This window comes from Phocoena sinus, chromosome 1 (genome assembly GCF_008692025.1).
Source record: "Phocoena sinus isolate mPhoSin1 chromosome 1, mPhoSin1.pri, whole genome shotgun sequence".
In the NCBI taxonomy this organism is placed as follows: domain Eukaryota; kingdom Metazoa; phylum Chordata; class Mammalia; order Artiodactyla; family Phocoenidae; genus Phocoena; species Phocoena sinus.
This window is the reverse complement of record NC_045763.1, coordinates 162562293-162578994: the sequence shown is the minus strand read 5'-3', so window position 1 is coordinate 162578994 and position 16702 is coordinate 162562293. Positions and strand designations below refer to the sequence as shown.

At 39.7% G+C, this 16702-nt stretch overlaps 1 protein-coding gene across 1 annotated transcript in view; it reads right to left on the bottom strand.

Annotated features, from left to right (window-relative positions):
* The window catches only part of LIN9 (lin-9 DREAM MuvB core complex component), a 109042-nt gene that overhangs the window by 71973 nt on the left and 20367 nt on the right, over window positions 1–16702 (bottom strand). The window contains exons 5-7 of the mRNA XM_032612105.1: window positions 15790–15923; window positions 14172–14297; window positions 3464–3621 (exon numbers count right to left, since the gene is read on the bottom strand). Coding sequence (XP_032467996.1) covers window positions 3464–3621; window positions 14172–14297; window positions 15790–15923 — 418 coding nt within the window. The remainder of the gene's footprint in view (window positions 1–3463; window positions 3622–14171; window positions 14298–15789; window positions 15924–16702) is intronic.

Here is a 16702-nt window from a genome sequence, read left to right as displayed (position 1 = left end):
GCAGGGCTTACATTCGGGAGAGCCAGAGGGCTATGGGAAATAGACTCCATTCTTAAAGGGTGCACACAAAATCTTACAAGCTCTAGGACGCAGAGCAGAAGCAGTAGTTCAAAAGACGCCTCGGTTAGACCCACCTGCTGATCTTGGAGAGCCTCCCTGAGAGGCAGGAGCCAAGTGGAGCTTACCGGGGGGAAAGAGACACTTGTGGCAGCCATTTCTGGGAGCTTGTTCAACCACGAGGACACTGGTGCTGGCAAGCGCCATTTTTTAATCCTCCTTCTAGCTTATTAGGGCTGGGACTCGGCCCCGCCCAGCAGCCTGTCTGCACCAGTAATGGGACACCTCAGGCCAAGCAGCTGGCTGGGCGGGGACACAGCCCCACCCACCAGCTGGCCTGGCTGGGAGCCCCTGAGCCCATAGCCGCTTCAGGACCTGGACTTATCCACCAGAGGGCCCAGGACCGGCCACTGACACCAACGAGCCTCACTAGTTCCAGGTCCCCAGGGCCCCGCACCAGAGACCCTGGGACCTGGCTTTGCTCACAAGTGAGCCAGCATTAGCCCCAGGATCAGCCTCACCCACAACTGGGCAGGCACCAGCCACTGGGTCCTCGCCCCGCACAACAGAGACCAACGCACTAACTCAGGGAGTTCCAGGGCCCTGCAGCCAGAGACTTTGGGACTGGCTCCACCCACCAGTGAGCCGGCACTAGCCCCAGGACCCGGGCTCACCCACCAGTGGGTGGGTACCAGCCTGGGGACTCCCTGGGCCTCAGCCCTGCCCACCAGTGGGCGGACACCAGGCCCTGCGGCTAGAGAACCCAGGACCCAGCTCTGCCTACAAGGGGGCTGGCACCAGCGCAAGGATCTGATCCCCTGCGCCCTGTCGCACCCACCACTGGGTGGACAGCAGCCCCAGGACCACCACAGACCTACAGCCTGCTGTGTCTGGATGCAGCCCACAGACCAGCAGGCCTGCACTAGCTCCAAGACCCACTGAGCCCTAGTCCCACCCACCAGCAGGCTAATGCCAGCTCTGGGACGCCTTGGGCCCCTCAGCTAGCCGCCCCAGGAACTGCTCCTGTCCACCAGTGATGGGACACTAGCCCAGGGAATAGCAGGGGCTCTGGCCTGCCAACCAGCAGGCTGACAGCAGGCCACCAGACATACTGGGCCCCTCAGCCAGCAGCCTCAGGACCCAGCTCCACTAACCAGCGGGCTGATAACCAGCTTTGGGATATCCCAGGCCCCTACAGACAGCCATGCCAGGAACTAGCGCACCCACGAGCACTAGATCTGGGACCCCAGCCTGCAACCACACACCCCGAGCCCAGCTCCAACCACCAGTGGGCCAGTACTAGTCCCAGGAACCCCCCACTCACTCCTGCAGCCAGCCACCTTGTGCCCCAGCCCACAGACGGAAGCCTTCCACGAGGCAGGGCCTAGCAACCAACCTGAAGGAGGGCCAGCCACACCTATCAGACTGCCCACAGTAGTCAGGCCACCACAACAGAAGGACCCAGGCAGCGCACACGGGGGGCACCCCTAGAGCACACAGCTCTGGTGACCGGAGGGGAGTGCGCTGCTGGGAAGCACAGGAGGTCTCCCACAAGAGGTCACTTCTCCAAGGTCGGCAAATGTAATGGATGCATGTCAAATCATTATGACCTACACTTTACAGTGTGTATGTCAACTATATCTCGAAAAAACTGAAAGAAAAAATCGTCTTTTTTTCCCCACATGCCATTGTGCCTTTCTTCTCCTTTTAAGAACACTAATTACATGTATGTTATTTGCATAATATTGTCCCACAGGTCTCTGAGGCTCTATTAATGTTTTTTCCATTTTTTCCTCCATGCTTTCACAATGGATCATTTATACTGATTTATTCTGAAGTTCACTTACCCTTGGTTTTGCTGTTTCCAATACGCTTTTAAGCCCATTCAGAATTTTTCTTTTCAGACACTATACTTTTCAATTTTAAATGTGTTTTATCTAAGTAATTTCCATCTATCTACTGTGATATCCCCATTAATTATGACTATATTTACATTTAAGTTCTTGAACATGTTTTATAATAGATATTTTGAAACTAATTCCAGTATCTGAGTCATCCCACCATCTGTTTTCTATTGATTGCTTTTGGTCTTTACTACAGAACCTATTTTAATGTTTCTTCATAGGTTTAATAAGTTTTTATTATATGCTGACACCTCCTCTAAACCAAACAGAAACCTTCAAAAGCTCTAGTAGTTGACTCCTACAAACTTTTCTCATATCTTGACATATCCAGTCCCACCTATTCTGCATTGTGACATAAGTACCTACTTACTGACACTGTAAAATTTTCAGTCTTATCAAATAATACTGCCAATCCTTAAATGCTGTAGCACTTAACTTTTAAGGATTTCCTAATTGGGTCTACGTGTCACTCTATTCACGCCAGCATTTCTCTGATTAGTAGTTATATTGTAGACTTTGTACTTATTTATATGGGGTCTTTAGAACGAATATATTTTTTCAGGAATGCTATCTCTCCCTCACTCTATCTCCACCCCCACTCCCAGACTAATTTTGTAAAGAGAGAGACCATATATATCATCTGTAACTTCTATACATGGTAGGTTATGACTAAATGCATTCTTCTCTTTTCCAAATGCATTTTATATGCATGATACAGTCTCTTCCTTATTATCTACCTTTCCTTTCATCACCCATTTTTACAATATAATGGAAACATGTACCACTTTTATATCCAGAAAAAAATAATATAAATATGTAATTCAATGTTCCCTTTCCTCCAGAAAATATTCTCTGATTAATCCAACCATTTTTCAAACTCTTCCAGTACTATTACTACCCTACCTACCCACGTAACACCTTGTTATTTCTTGTATTATATAAATTGTAATTTTAGATCACCAAATTATTAAGGATTAACTTAAACTTGAGGTTTTGGTGGTAATTTCCCTCAGTGTTGTAACTGAAGTGAACACACAGAATCACCACCTACAAATGGACAGAATTTACATCTTTACAAAACTACCTACTGAATAATTTAGTTTTATTCAGTCATTAGAAATGGAGTACTTCTAAACTCAAAGATCACAAGAACAATGGTGTTTGTGAACTAACCGGGTAAAAATGGTTAGAAAAGAAAATCAATGAGTGGAAGCAAAAACAGAATTCAAAATGTTTAAAATTTAAACATTATACTTATTTTAAATTTCATCTTTGTGGCAGTTTGCTTTAGTTTACGTTGTGGCAGACACTGCTTTGAAAAGGTACACTTTTATCCAATTTCTTTAAAAAACAGACTTCACAGATTAAGAAACAGTAACCTCTACAGAATATTGCTATAGAATTATAGTTTAAGCTTTCTAATATAAAAGCCATTTGTCTAATAAACGTTATCTTGGTGAAAAACTGCAAGTCAAAATAGTAATAAGCTTATCTTCACCTACCTGTAACTTTGGTTCCAATAACCAGGGGCAAAGGAATTTCATCTGGGAGATCCTTGAACTGTGAAACATCCGCAACTTTCCTTTGTTGTAAGAGCCTTATTTTCTGCCGTTTCTGTTTTAATGCTGATCTCTCTTCCTCAAAAAATGCAGAAGAACATCTAGAATAAATTATAAAAATCATATAAACTGATAACTGTCCTATATAAAAACTTCAAGTCAGGCCACTCATCTCACTACTCCCTTTATTCTTCTCATTCTTTTAAGTACTATATTTAAAAATGGGTTTAGCAATAATAATTTTCTCTTCAAAAGTAAATTACCTTTATATCTTTTTAAGAACAGGACCTTGCAAGACTGAAAGATACATAAGCAAGTCTAGATTATTCCTTCCTCAAAGCAGGAGGATTTGTTCACCATCCTTTGACAAAACTGCACCTGGATCCCAGGTCTCCTCTTAAGAACAATGTTCAGTTTCAATACTCTATTCAAAAGAACATGATATTTTCCCTGTGACCCAGTGAACCTATCTGTACAGGAATTAAAGATGAGACTTGCCACCGTGTAAACTTTTAATCATATTTCCTGTCTTGAAGTATGTATACTGAATATACTCTTACCTTTAGGGCCTGTCATATTTCTATTTTCAAATTCTAGGATGAACCAAAGGTATTTAAAACAAAGCTTTCAGGCCACGAAATATACATCCATGTCACTACAGTCAAGATAATGAACATACAAAGACATTAATCAGCCCCCTAAAGTTTCCTTGTGCCACTTTACTATCCTTCCTTTGCTTCCTCTCATTTCTATACTCCTACTTCTCAAGCAATCACTAAGTTGCTTTCTGTATTAAGTTTATATCTTCTAAAGTTTTATATAAATGGAATCATCTAGTATATACTCTTTCTTCAGGCTTCTTTCATTCAGCATAATTATTCTAAGATTTGTCCATATTGGTGTATGTATCAGTGGTTCATTTCTTTTTATTGTGACACATCCTATTCTATGGATATAGCACCACTTGTTTATCCATTCACCTGTTAGTGGACTTATGGGTTATTTCCAGGTTTTGGCTATTACGACAAAGTTGATATGATCATCTGTGTGTGGGCTTCTGTACAAACATGTGCTTTCATTTCTCTTGATTAAAGTAATAGAAGGGCTGGGTCATACGGTCAATGTGTGTTTAACACTTTAAAAAATCAAAGAATCCAAATATCACCAAAGAAGATATACAATTAGCAAATAAACATATGAAAAGATGCTCCACACTATATGCCACCAGGGAAATGAAAAGTAAATGAGATATCACTACACACTTATTAAATTGCTAAAATCTGGAACATGGACAACTTCAAATGCTGGTGAGGATGTGGAACAACAGGAATTCATTCATTTCTAGTGGAATGCAAAATGGAAGACAGTTCGGTAGTTTCTTACAAAACTAAATATACTCTTACCATAAAATCCAACAATCATGCTCCTTGGTTTTTACTCAAATGAGTTGAAAACTTATATCCACACAAAAATCTGCATAGATGTTTACAGAATCTTTATTCATAATTGCTAAAACTTGGAATCAACTAAGACATTCTTCAGTAGGTAAATGAATAAACAAACTGGTACATCCAGAGAATGGAGTATTATTCAGTACCAAAAAGAATGAGCTATCAAATCATGAAAAGACACGGAGGAACCTGAATGCATATTACCAAGTGAAAGAAGCCAATCTAAAAAGGTTACATTCTGTGTGATCCCAATACATGACACTCTGGAAAATGCAAAGCTATGAAGACAATAAAAATATCAGTGGTTGCCAGCAGTTGTGGGGATGCGGAGAGGGGTGAATTGGTAGAACACAGAGGATTTTTAGGGCAATGAAAATACTCTGTAAAATATAATAATGATAGATATATGTCACTAAATATTTGTCAAAACCCACAGAAGGTATAATACCAAGAGCGAACTCTAATGGAAACTATGGACTTTGGGTGGTTATGATGTGTTGGTGCAGGCTCATCAGCTGTCACAAATGCACCACTCTAACGGAGGACACTGATAGTGGAGGAGGCTATGTATGTGGGCGGGGGGCAGTAAACCGGAAATCTCTGTATCTTCCTCTCAATTTTGTTGTAAACCTAAAACGACTCTTAAAAAATTAAGTCTTTTAAAAAAGAAAGAAAGGAACTGCCAAACAGTTTTTTCAAAGTGGTTATACAATTTTATATTCCCATCAGCGGTGTACAAGTTTCCCCATAGCCTCACCAACACATGGTAGGCTTGGTCTAGTAAATTTTCAACACTGGTTTTAATTTGCATTTTTCTAATGACTAATTATGTTGAATATCCTCTCATTGGTTTATTTGATATTCTTATATCATTGGTGAATCATCTGTTCAAATCTTTTGCCAATTTGTTCAATGGGCTGTTTGATTTTTTTTTTCCAGCTGTGCCATGCAGCATGAGGATTCTAGTTCCCCAACCAGGGGTGCCCTGCAGTGGAAGCATGGGGCCCTAATCACTGGACCACCAGGGAATTCCCGTTTGATTCTTTTTTTTTTTTTTTTTTTTTTTTTTGCGGTATGCGGGCCTCTCACTGTTGTGGCCTCTCCCGTTGCAGAGCACAGGCTCCGGACGTGCAGGCTCAGCGGCCATGGCTCACGGGCCCAGCCGCTCCGCGGCATGTGGGATCTTCCTGGACCGGGGCACGAACCCGTGTCACCTGCATCAGCAGGCGGATTCTCAACCACTGCGCCACCAGGGAAGCCCCCGTTTGATTCTTAATACTGAATTTTCAGAGTTCTTCATACATTCTGGATATAATATACACTTTCAGCAATCAAATTTTATTGAAATAGTATTTTTGCATAGTTAATACATTCATAGGCTTCTAATTTAAAAGGTTCAAAAGGCACTGAAAACTCTTAATACCTCTGTCCCTCGGTTTCCTGTCTTCCAGAGGATCATGACTGTAAGTTTTCTACATGCCCTTCATTGATACTTTAGGAATACACAAGCAAAAACTGCTTATGTTCCCTTCTTATTTTCCCCAAATAGCTACAATATGCTCTGTTGTGTATTTTGCTTTCTTAAAGTATCTTAGCAATCACTTCTATATCAGTACATTAGAAAACTCCTCTGTTTTTTGGTGGGTTTTTTTGGTCACACCACACAGCATGCGGGATGCTGGTTCCCCGACTAGGGATTGAACCTGCGACCGCTGCAATGGAAGCGCAGGGTCTTAACCCCTGGGCCTCCAGGGAAGTCCAACTTCCTCTGATTTTAAGTTAAATGATTTCAGAGTTTTCTACTATTTTGAGGTACCATACTTTAATTAATCATTCCTCTATTTATGGACACAGGTTTTTGCCAATCTTTTGCTTCTACAAATACTACTGTACGTGTCATTTTACCCATGTACAAGTATTTCTGTGATCTAAATTCGCAAAAGTACTAGGTTACAGGGTATGGAAATTTGAAAATTTGACAGATGTTACCAAATTGCCCTCCACAGAGGTTATATAAATTTAATCTCTCACCACCAATAGTGACTTTTTCACCACACCATTGCCAAACCCAACATATTAAAACTTTATGAACTCCATTGATCTGATAGTTAAAAACAGTATTCTGATTTTATATTTGATTTTATACTTCTCACTATGAGTAAGATTGAACTGTTTTCATCTGTTCAGAAGAGCCATTTCTTTTTCCTTTCTTATGTACTGTCATATAAACAGACACTTTTATTATAGGTTATTTGACTTTTTTTAATTGATTCATACATAGTTCTTCATATATTTGGAAATTAGTCCTTTGTTGTAAGAATTATAAATATTTCTGTTATTGTCTTTTGACTTTGTTTATGGATTTTCTGTAGGGGGGCAATGCAAAATGTTTTCATTTTTATGAAGTCAAATTTATCGATATTTTCTTTTATGGTTCCTAACTTTGGGGCCTGTTAGAAAGATCTTCTCCAATTCAAGATTAAGCAAAACTCTCCTACAGGTTCCCCTAGTGGTTTTACTGTTTCATTTTAAAAATGTGAATCTCTGATCCTTTTCAAATGTTTCCTGGTATAAAGTATGAGATATGAAACCAACTTGTTTTCTTAGATTGCTTCCGAGTGGTCTCAGTATCCATTAAATAAGTAATTTAACCCCTCTCTCCCTATGTGCTTGAGATGCAACCACTGTTATCATGTATTAAATTCCTATAGACATCTTTGATTCTATCTGGACTTTCTCTTTTTTTTTTAGTTTTAATTTTATTGGAGTATAGTTGATTTACAATGTTGTGTTAGTTTCATGGGCTTTCTCTCCTTTTTTTTTTTCTCTCCTTTTTAATTCATCTTTCTATGCATGTACCACTACAACACCATTTTGATTATGATCACATTATATCTATTTTAATAGGTGATAATACATACTACATATGTATGTATGATACTACATAGTCTCCCTTTATTACCTTGCTTCTTCAGAATTTTCCTGGATCTTCCTGCTTGATTTCTCCTCTTATATGTGAATTTTAGAATTAATTGATCTAGTTTAAAGTAAAAAAAAGGGGCGGGCCTACTGATATTTTTATTGGGACTGATTTTAGAATGCTGCGTATCCTAATCCAAGATCATCTATATCTTCCCATTTCCTCATTTGTCTCCTGCACATTTCCTGTTAAGCTCCTTCTTGGTATTTTACTTTACCTTTTTTTTAGGATATTTGGAAAAGTACATTGTATCAATAATTTGTAGTGTACCTCAACTTCCTCAGAGAAAAGAAAAACTATAAACTTTTGTTGAAAATAAAGACTTCATTTCAACTATTAATTTACCTTGATGAAGTAAAGGACTATAAAATTCAACAATGTTATGGTAACATAAGAAAGGATAAATTAATAAGAGGAATATTATGATTTTATGAAATATTATATTTTATGAAATATTATATTAGAAATATTATGACAAACTGCAGAATTATAACTAAACAATAAAATAAGGTGTGACTAATATCTCATTCTGACAATAATTAGAAACAGTGTGGCTTAATTTACTCAAACATGTAAAGTCACAGCAAAAAGCCCCCAAATGGCCTAAAGTAATTAACAAAGACCATAAATTACCTGTATGAAACACACTAACATATCACATTTTGATTTGTTCTTATAAATGAGGGAGATATTTAAAACATCAGCAGCAATGTCATCTTTCCATACAAGGGATAAAATAAAATATTACCAGTTCAATGAAAAGTTCTCCTTGAATTTCATTACTATCTACAGAAATCAGGAAAACTAAATTCCATACCTACTTGTCCAAGTCACTTTATAATTCCAAGTCTTCTCTGAATTTCCCCACCATTTAAACTGAAAAAGTCTTACACATGCTTTTACTAGGCAGACAGACATGAGACTAATGATGTAGTATATTGCAAAATTTCTCTCAAAAGTAATATAAAGTTTTCTGATGTGTTAAGAAAGCAAGAGAACACTAGAAAAGGAAAAGCAGTTTAACACGAAAAGTAATTCTCAGGAAGTAACATATTGGATACATTCACTTGATTTGTTTCTACATAAAGTAAAACATGCATTTGTGGAAAGGCTCTTGAGGTGATAAAAAGAGTTTTACAAAAGGTAATAACAATGTATGCGGGGAGAGAGGGGGAAGATGGCAGAAGGGTAAGACGCAGAGATCACCTTCCTCCCCAAAGATACATCAGAAATACATCTACATGTGGAATAACTACTACAGAACACCTACTGAACGCTGGCAGAAGACCTCAGACCTCCCAAAAGGCAAGAAACTCCCCCACGAACGTGGGTAGGACAAAAGAAAAAAGAATAAACAGAGACAAAAGAATAGGGATGGGACCTGCACCAGTGGGAGGGAGCCGGGAAGGAGGAAAGGTTTCCACACACTAGCAGCCCCCTTGCGGGTGGAGACTGCGGGCGGCGGAAGAAGGGAGCTCCGGGGCCGCGGAGGAGAGCGCAGCCACAGGGTTGCGGAGGGCAAAGCGAGAGATTCCCGCACAGAGGATCGGTGCCGACCAGCACTCACCAGCCCGAGAGGCTTGTCTGCTCACCCGCCGGGGCAGGCGGAGCTGGGAGCTGAGGCTCGGGCTTCGGTAGGAGCCCAGGTAGAGGACTGGCTGCGTGAACACAGCCGGAAGGCGGTAGTGCGCCATGGCTAGCCGGGAGGGAGTCCGGGAATGGAGCTGCCGAAGAGGCAAGAGACTTTTTCTTCCCTCTTCGTTTCCTGGTGCTCGAGGAGAGGGGATTAAGAGCGCTGCTTAAAAGAGTTTCAGACACGGGTGCAAGCCGCGGCTAACAGCGCGGACCCCAGAGACGGGCATGAGACGCTAAGGCTGCTGCTGCCGCCACCAAGAAGCCTGTGTGCAAGCACAGGTCACTATCCACACCCCGCTACCGGGGAGCCTGTGCAGCCCGCCTCTGCCAGGGTCCCGGGATCCAGGAACAACTTCCCTGGGAGAACGCACGGTGCGCCTCAGGCTGGTGCAACGTCACGCTGGCCTCTGCCGCCGCAGGCTCGTCCCGCACCCCATACCCCTCCCTCCCTGCAGCCTGAGTGAGCCAGAGCCCCCAATCAGCGGCTCCTTTAACCCCGTCCTGTCTGAGCAAAGAACAGACGCCCTCCGGCGACCTACACGCAGAGGCGGGGCCAAATCCAAAGCTGAGCCCCGGGAGCTGTGCGAACAAAGAAGAGAAAGGGAAATCCCTCCCAGCAGCCTCAGGAGGAACAGATTAAATCTCCACAGTCAACTTGATGTACCCTGCATCTGTGGAATACCGGAATAGACAACCAATCATAACAAATTGAAGAGGTGGACTTTGAGAGCAAGATTTATTATTTTTTCCCCTTTTCCTCTTTTTGTGAGTGTGTATGCTTCTGTGTGATATTCTGTCTGTATAGCTTTGCTTTCACCATTTGTCCTAGGGTTCTATCCATCCGTTTTGTTCTTTTTTTTTTAACTTAAAAAAATTTTTTTTCTTAATAATTTTTTATTTTAGTAACTTTATTTTCTTTTACCTTACTTTATTTTCTTTTATCCTCTTTCTTTCTTTCTACTTTTTCTCCCTTTTATTCTGCGCCGTGTGGATGAAAGGCTCTTGGTGCTGCAGCCAGGAGTCAGTGCTGTGCCTATGAGGTGGGAGAGCCAACTTCAGGACACTGGTCCACAAGAGACCTCCCAGCTCCACGTAATATCAAACGGCAAAAATCTCCCAGAGATCTCCATCTCAACACCAACACCCAGCTACACTCAACGACCAGCAAGCTACAGTTCTGGATACCCTATGCCAGACAACTAGCAAGACAGGAACACAACCCCACCCATTAGCAGAGAGGCTGCCTAAAATCATAGTAAGTCCACAGACACCCCAAAACACACCACCAGATGTGGACATGCCCACCAGAAAGACAAGATCCAGCCTCATCCACTAGAACACAGGCACTAGTCCCCTCCACCAGGGAGCCTACACAACCCACTGAACCAACCTTAGCCACTGGGGACAGACACCAAAAACAACGGGAACTATGAACCTGCAGCCTGCAAAAAGGAGACCCCAAACACAGTAAGATAAGCAAAATGAGAAGACAGAAAAACACACAGCAGATGAAGGAGCAAGATAAAAACCCACCAGACCTAACAAATGAAGAGGAAATAGAAAGTCTACCTGAAAAAGAATTCAGAATAATGATAGTAAAGATGATCTAAAATCTTGGAAATAGAATAGAGAAAATGCAAGAAACATTTAACAAGGCCCTAGAAGAACTAAAGATGAAACAAGCAACGATGAACAACACAATAAATGAAGTTAAAAATACTCTAGAAGGGATCAATAGCAGAATAACTGAGGCAGAAGAACGGATAAGTGACCTGGAAGATAAAATAGTGGAAATAACTACTGCAGAGCAGAATAAAGAAAAAAGAATGAAAAGAACTGAGGACAGTCTCAGACACCTCTGGGACAACATTAAATGCACCAACATTCGAATTATAGGAGTTCCAGAAGAAGAAAAGAAAAAGAAAGAGACTGAGAAAATATTTCAAGAGATTATAGTTGAAAACTTCCCTAATATGGGAAAGGAAATAGTTAATCAAGTCCAGGAAGCACAGAGAGTCCCATACAGGATAAATCCAAGGAGAAACATGCCAAGACACATATAAATCAAACTGTCAAAAATTAAATACAAAGAAAACATTAAAAGCAGCAAGGGTAAAACAACAAATAACACACAAGGGAATCCCCATAAGGTTAACAGCTGATCTTTCAGCAGAAACTCTGCAAGCCAGAAGGGACTGGCAGGACATATTTAAAGTGATGAAGGAGAAAAACCTACAACCAAGATTACTCTACCCAGCAAGGATCTCATTCAGATTTGATGGAGAAATTAAAACCTTTACAGACAAGCAAAAGCTGAGAGAGTTCAGCACCACCAAACCAGCTTTACAACAAATGCTGAAGGATCTTCTCTAGGCAAGAAACACAAGTTAAGGAAAAGACCTATAATAACAAACCCAAAACAATTAAGAAAATGGGAATAGGAACATACATATTGATAATTACCTTAAATGTAAATGGATTAAATGCTCACACCAAAAGACACAGACTGGCTGAATGGATACAAAAACAAGACCCATATATATGCTGTCTACAAGAGACCCACTTCAGACCTAGAGACACAGACTGAAAGTGAGGGGATGGAAAAAGATATTCCATGCAAATAGAAACCAAAAGAAAGCTGGAGTAGCAATTCTCATATCAGACAAAACAGACTTTAAAATAAAGACTAGGGCTTCCCTGGTGGCGCAGTGGTTGGGAGTCTGCCTGCCGATGCAGGGGACGCGGGTTCATGCCCTGGTCTGGGAGGATCCCACATGCCGCGGAGCGGCTGGGCCTGTGAGCCATGGCTGCTGGGCCTGTGCGTCTGGAGCCTGTGCTCCACAACGGGAGAGGCCACAATGGTGAGAGGCCCGTGTACCGAAAAAAAAAAATACTAAATAAAATAAAGACTATTAGAAGAGACAAAGAAGGACACTACATAATGATCAAGGGATCGATCCAAGAAAAAGATTTAACAATTGTAAACATTTATGCAACTAACATAGGAGCACCTCAATACATAAGGCAAATACTAACAGCCATAAAAGGGGAAATCGACAGCAACACATTCATAGTAGGGGACTTTAATACCCCACTTTCACCAATGGACAGATCATCCAAAATGAAAATAAATAAGGAAACACAAGCTTTAAATGATACATTAAACAAGACGGACTTAATTGATATTTATAGGACATTCCATCCAAAAACAACAGAATACACATTTTTGTCAAGTGCTCATGGAACATTCTCCAGGATAGATCATATCTTGGGTCACAAATCAAGCCTTGGTAAATTTAAGAAAATTGAAATTGTATCAAGTATCTTTTCTGACCACAACGCTATCAGACTAGATATCAATTACAGGAAAAGATCTGTAAAAAATACAAACACATGGAGGCTAAACAACACACTACTTAATAACGAAGTGATCACTGAAGAAATCGAAGAGGAAATCAAAAAATACCTAGAAACAAATGACAATGGAGACACGACAACCCAAAACCTATGGGATGCAGCAAAAGCAGTTCTAAGAGGGAAGTTTATAGCAATACAATACTACCTTAAGAAACAGGAGACATCTCAAATAAACAACCTAACCTAACAACCTAACCTTGCACCTAGAGAAACGAAATTGAGCTATTTGTAATGAGGTGGATGGACCTAGAGTCTGTCATACAGAGTGAAGTAAGTCAGAAAGAGAAAGACAAATACTGTATGCTGACACATATATATGGAACTTAAGAAAAAAAAATGTCATGAAGAACCTAGGGGTAAGACAGGAATAAAGACACAGACCTACTAGAGAATGGACTTGAGGATATGGGGAGGGGCAAGGGTAAGCTGTGACAAAGTGAGAGAGTGGCATGGACATATATACACTACCAAACATAAAATAGATAGCTAGTGGGAAGCAGCTGCATAGCACAGGGAAATCAGCTCGGTGCTTTGTGACCACCTAGAGGGTTGGGATGGGGAGGGTGGAAGGGAGGGAGACGCAAGAGGGAAGAGATATGGGAACACACGTATATGTATAACTGATTCACTTTGTTATAAAGCAGAAACTAACACACCATTGTAAAGCAATTATACTCCAATAAAGATGTTTAAAAAAAAAAAAGATTGTACTATGAAATAGCATGTTTCTAGAAATTATAAAACGTATCTATGTTTGTCACACCACAAAATGTTAATAAAGTTCACAATTGTTTAATTCTTTGTTTTCACTAAAAAATTAAAATTTCAAAGGATAAAAAAACAATGTATGCATAACCTTATAGCTTCATTAAATGATTTTTAGTGCATTCTTAAATATTTTTTGGAACGTAGTGGAGCATAGATAATATAACAAAATTATGTTCAAAGCCTGTGACCTAAACAAAAATGAAATTGTGCATTTAATTATAAGATGCATAAGTATAAAAAGCACCTACATTAATGTTGGTCAGTAGGATATATTTAACATATAACTATTCTGGAAAGTTGTGTTTTGGTACTAGTCCTTGTGAAGATGAAGAAGTCAATATGGTAATGATACTACCAACTAATTTATTAATTTTATTTTAAATAAAAACATTATTTTTACCTCCGTGGTTTCCCCATAAGCCGCCTGATTTTTCCCCATTCTACTCTTGTTAACTTTCTTGTTTTCAAATTAGGAAAAGATTCCTTTAGACAAACACAGAAGTCATTGTCGCCTTCAAAAAGTGGTCTGTAAAACAGAAATGGTATTTTAATAGTTAATATACAATGTGTTACTTAAGAGCCATAAAATTCAAAATATGCATTCCAATTTTCAACATATTAATCACAAGATGCCAAACTTTCACCTCTACCCAAAACAGGCACAAATTCCAAGTGTTAAAATTAAACTAGATCCTTTGCATTTATGAAACAAATAATGTGTAAAAGTTACTCAAGAAATACTGTCTGTGCTTGAGACTCCAAGAGACACTGATTTTTGTTAAAAATCTCCTATAGGAGTCTATCCTTCCAGAGGTTATCTTGGCATTATCATTATATCTGGTGAGGATAAACAATGTTAGCTACAAAGTATCTTTGTCCCAAAAGTAATATCATCACCAGGGAGTTCTCTTTGAGAGTAAATTCGTTTTAGAAAACTGGGGGACTCCAGAGGGTTAGATTAGTTCTTGGGAAATTGAGGACTCGGATCATACTAGGACACCCTGAGAGCTGTCTTAAGCCTATGAAAAAATTTGTGGATAAAAATAAAACAATTTTATTCATGAGTTTGGGAAACCAGGAACCAGTCTCAGCAATGACACATGAAATGTCTTGGGCTTAAATATGAATGTTCATGAGATTCACAAGGTTCAGAGTATGCAACTGGTGAAAGCAGAGAAAGGAAATAAAGATAAGCAGTCAGCAAAGCAAGCACCACTGACTGGCATGGATTAGATAAGATTAGATTGTGGTGGATGAGAAATCAGAATTTTTCCTTAATAAATTCTGTTGTTGAATAATTGGATTTCACCCAAACCTCTTACTATGTTCTATTTAAACATTTACATATAACTAAAATGCATGAATATCATCCCCCAAATAGAAAGACTCATTAAAATCTTCCTGAATCACTTTTACCATTAATAACTGTTTCTCTACTATTACACTAGCATTTAAAATCTCGAGATTTATAAAACAAGTTCCATTCACTGCAAATAATGGTGCTTTGTTTTTAGGGTATCTCCACTCCACAGTCTTTGTAAATTATAATATTGAGATTATACTTTCATTTGATTTTTCAGAAAAACATATAACAACTTCTTCCCCAAAAGGGGGAGGAGGGAAGAAAACTATGAAAAATGGAAATGGATCAAACTAGAATGAGGAATAGAAAAAGAAATTCAGGAAAAAAATAGAATCAAAATAGACCTCTAGAAAAGGTTGAGGCTTTGAAAGATTTTTTTTTTTTTTGTGGTACACGGGCCTCTGACTGCTGCGGCCTCTCCCGTTGCGGAGAACAGGCTCTGGACACACAGGCTCAGCGGCCATGGCTCACGGGCCCAGCTGCTCCGCGGCGTGTGGGATCCTCCCAGACTGGGGCACGCACCTGTGTCCCCTGCATCAGCAGGCAGACTCTCAACCACTGCGCCACCAGGGAAGCCCAGTTTGAGGCTTTTAACATTTGAAAATCTTAAACTTCTGGTTCAAATGATACTTGTGATATGAGCCATGATACATACTTATCTATATTTGAGTAGAACCACTCATATATGCACCACTTATGTGCTTTGGGAAGCTTGAGTAAGTTACGTAATCGAAAACCAATCTTCTGTGAGGCCTTCTTATCTGGTGTTGACATTGTTGCTGTAAATTTCTGTACAATAAAAAAAAGAGATTAATTACAGTTCCATTAAGTAAAAATGAACATCTATAACAGTGAATACATTTGTAAAAAGCCAGATTATGGTAGGTACTCAAAAAGATTCAACGATATACAAAATGAAAATTTTTGTTATTATTTAACAAATATACATTCTGATTATTTCTTACAAAGTTAAAGCCTCCAATTTCATAACATATTTTGACAAGGAGGGTGAAATATTTGCCCCTGCCATGTTTGCACTACACTCCAATTTCATAACATATTTTGACAAGGAGGGTGAAATATTTGCCCCCGCCATGTTTGCACTACAGTGTAATTTCAATTTAGGTATGTGGGAAGAAGATACTTTTGAAAATTTTTCTAGAGTTCTAGGTCCAGAAAAGACAAGTAAGGACTCTGACACTATTGTGAAGAGACAGAGTGAGAGTGAGAGAAAGAACCTGAAGAAAATATCACTCATTTGTATGAACTTTAAAAATGTCTAGAAAGATGTTCTGTACTCATGGATTGGAAGAATATTGTAAAATGTCCATAATACCCAAAGCAATCTACAGATTCAATGCAATCCCTATTAAAATTTCAATGGCATTTTTCACAGAAATAGAACAAGCAATACTAAAACTGTTATGAAACTACAAAAAAACCTGAATAGCCAAAGTAATCTTGAGAAAAAAGAACAAAGCTGGAGGCATCATGCTCCCTGATTATAAACTATATTACAAAGCTACAGTAATCAAAACACGATGGGACTAGCATAAAAACAGACACAT